The 2,499-nt window shown below is 33.4% G+C and overlaps 1 protein-coding gene across 1 annotated transcript in view; it reads left to right on the top strand.

Moving 5' to 3' along the window:
• Positions 1-2,499, top strand: part of LOC106878847 (laminin subunit alpha) — a 249,900-nt gene that overhangs the window by 106,839 nt on the left and 140,562 nt on the right. Inside the window, exons 24-26 of the mRNA XM_052970907.1 lie at positions 432-514; positions 828-972; positions 1,829-1,958. Of these exons, the coding sequence (XP_052826867.1) occupies positions 432-514; positions 828-972; positions 1,829-1,958 (358 nt within the window). The remainder of the gene's footprint in view (positions 1-431; positions 515-827; positions 973-1,828; positions 1,959-2,499) is intronic.

Genomic DNA, 2,499 nt, shown 5'->3' with positions numbered 1-2,499 from the left:
TATGAGGTAGCGATTATCAGGTTGCGCAATTACCAGTGTTTTTATTGTGACACCATCACTAGATGTATCATTAATCAGGACATGGGGAGACTCGGGGAGACTCCACCCACTCTTTTCATTATTATTATTATCATCACTGATATCACTGGTATTATTGTTTGGGCCTCAGAAGCGCCTCCCCCTATTGGGAGTTTTATTTGTTATATTTTTCTCTGTTTTCCCACTGTTTACACGAACGTTTTTCTTTTCAGACAAAACTCTTTGTAACCTTCGTCCTGTCTTTGTCCTTACATGTTTTTAATTTATATTAGCCCTTGTGGCCAATAAAACCAGAATCAATTATTATTATTATTATTATTATTATTATTATTATTATTATTATTATTATTATCATCATTATTAATAATCAAAATTTAATTATTTATTCACAGGAATCAGTAGCTCTAATTCCAGCACAGGCATGGACTACACGTTTTCTACAACCCAGACTTAAATGTGTTCGTGTGAACAAAGCGTAAGTTTTCTCTCTCAGTTTGCTCACACACACATATCCACACACAGTAACAAGTCATACACCTTGTTGAACACCAGTACACACACTCATCTTTATTATAATATTTTGAATTTATATATACAGAATCATGTTTATAATTAAATGTGTGTGCATGCGGGTGTGTTTTCTCAAAGGTTTGCTCATCACCCTTTATAGCTATATGAGCAAGCCATGGATCATAACTGAGAATCCAAGCAAAATGGTTTAAATATGACAAAGCCTCACTACAAATTCTTTACAATCATTTCATTTGTTAATATTTTGTTTATTGTAGCTGTAGAACTGTGAAACACCAAACAGTTTCCGGTTCTATCAAGATTGAAGCAGAGAGTGGAGTAAACAGTCACCATAGAACCAATGAACTCCCAGATGGTATCAAAGATACTTCTGCTGGACTTGTTAAACTTGATGAAAAAATGGTGAATATTCTTGCGTATAAATATTTTTTGTTGTTGTTGTAGTTGCTGTTGTTGTTGTTGCTGCTGCTGCCACAGCACGGTACAAACTCATTGGACTTGACCATCCTTTTTTCTGACATCATGTATCCAGGACTACATTATTCAATGTATGCTTCTTTATTTTGTTTTTAAGACAGCAGTATGTGATTCAAAGGATATTTGGCAGGTTGCATAAAGATTCTCTTGTTAACTGAAATCACCAGCATCGTCATTACTGTTCGAATTCCATGCTGGCATGGATTGGACAGTTTGACAAGGGCTGGGATTAATTAATTAAATCCATTCCCAGTACTTGACTGGTTCTTTATTTTATCAACTTTAGAGGGATGAATGACAGAGTTGACCTTGATAACATTTGAGCTCAGAATATAGTCAGTACAAATACAACAAGGCATTTTGTATGACACAAACAATTTTACTGGACAATGGATGAGGTCACCAAAGTAATATTGGAGAGGGGGTAAAGGTAATGTTAGATCTATGAATGTTGGTCCTCACTCATTCTATGGTGCCTAAGTTGAAATATGTGGAGAAACACTGAACTGATGTAAAATTGATGGTGATGATGACAATAATGATGGGAACAATGATGAGAGTGATGACGACAGATGAAGACGAAGTTGACAATGATGAATAGGATGATGAAGATGACAGCAACATTGACAATGATGTTGATAGTTATGATGACAAGGATGACGATAATGATGATGACAACAACAACGGTGATGATTTGCTTCTGCCTCTGCATAACCAAGACATAATAATATAGGATTTACTGTAATGATAATGTTTAAAAAAATGTTTCATTTTATTGTAGCCAACCATTGATGTCACTGGAGTTGTTCGCACACCAGACAAAAATCATATAGTTGTTCATTACTACCAACCAAAATACCCAGGATTCCCAGTAGTAGTAAATGTCCATTCTCCAGAATATGCTTACTCAGGTAAGGAAAAAAAAAAAGCAATGAGTTTCTTCGGTTCCTTCTTGTTATGGTATATTCTTCATCCCCATCAAAGAAGAACTGTCTAATGATTTCATTGAACAATCATCTTATTGTGGTTTTCTTTTTCAACCAACTTTACTTTTCTGAATGCTAAAACAAAACAATATAAATGGTAATAATAGTAATAATAATAATCCTTAGATGGAATTTATAAATATTTTGATATTTAATCACTATATGCATTTCCACAAATCACATGTTTCTTAAGATCTTAGAAATATGTGATTTGTGGAAGCATGTGTAGTGATACATTAAAATATTTATGAATTCCATCCATGGATTATTATTATTATTATTATTACTATATTTATCTTACATTATATCGGCACAGCTCAGTGCGACCCCAAAAAACTGGTATCGCCAGTTGGCATCATTAGGCTATTGCCAGTATAATAGAATAGGAGCTTTTATATGCATATTCAAAACATTTCCCGTAAACAAACTTAAAGGATATATATATATATATATATATATATATATA

The sequence above is a fragment of the Octopus bimaculoides genome, chromosome 9 (assembly GCF_001194135.2).
Source record: "Octopus bimaculoides isolate UCB-OBI-ISO-001 chromosome 9, ASM119413v2, whole genome shotgun sequence".
Lineage (NCBI taxonomy): Eukaryota > Metazoa > Mollusca > Cephalopoda > Octopoda > Octopodidae > Octopus > Octopus bimaculoides.
The sequence above is the reverse complement of the archived record's forward strand: the minus strand, read 5'-3'. Positions and strand labels throughout refer to the sequence as shown.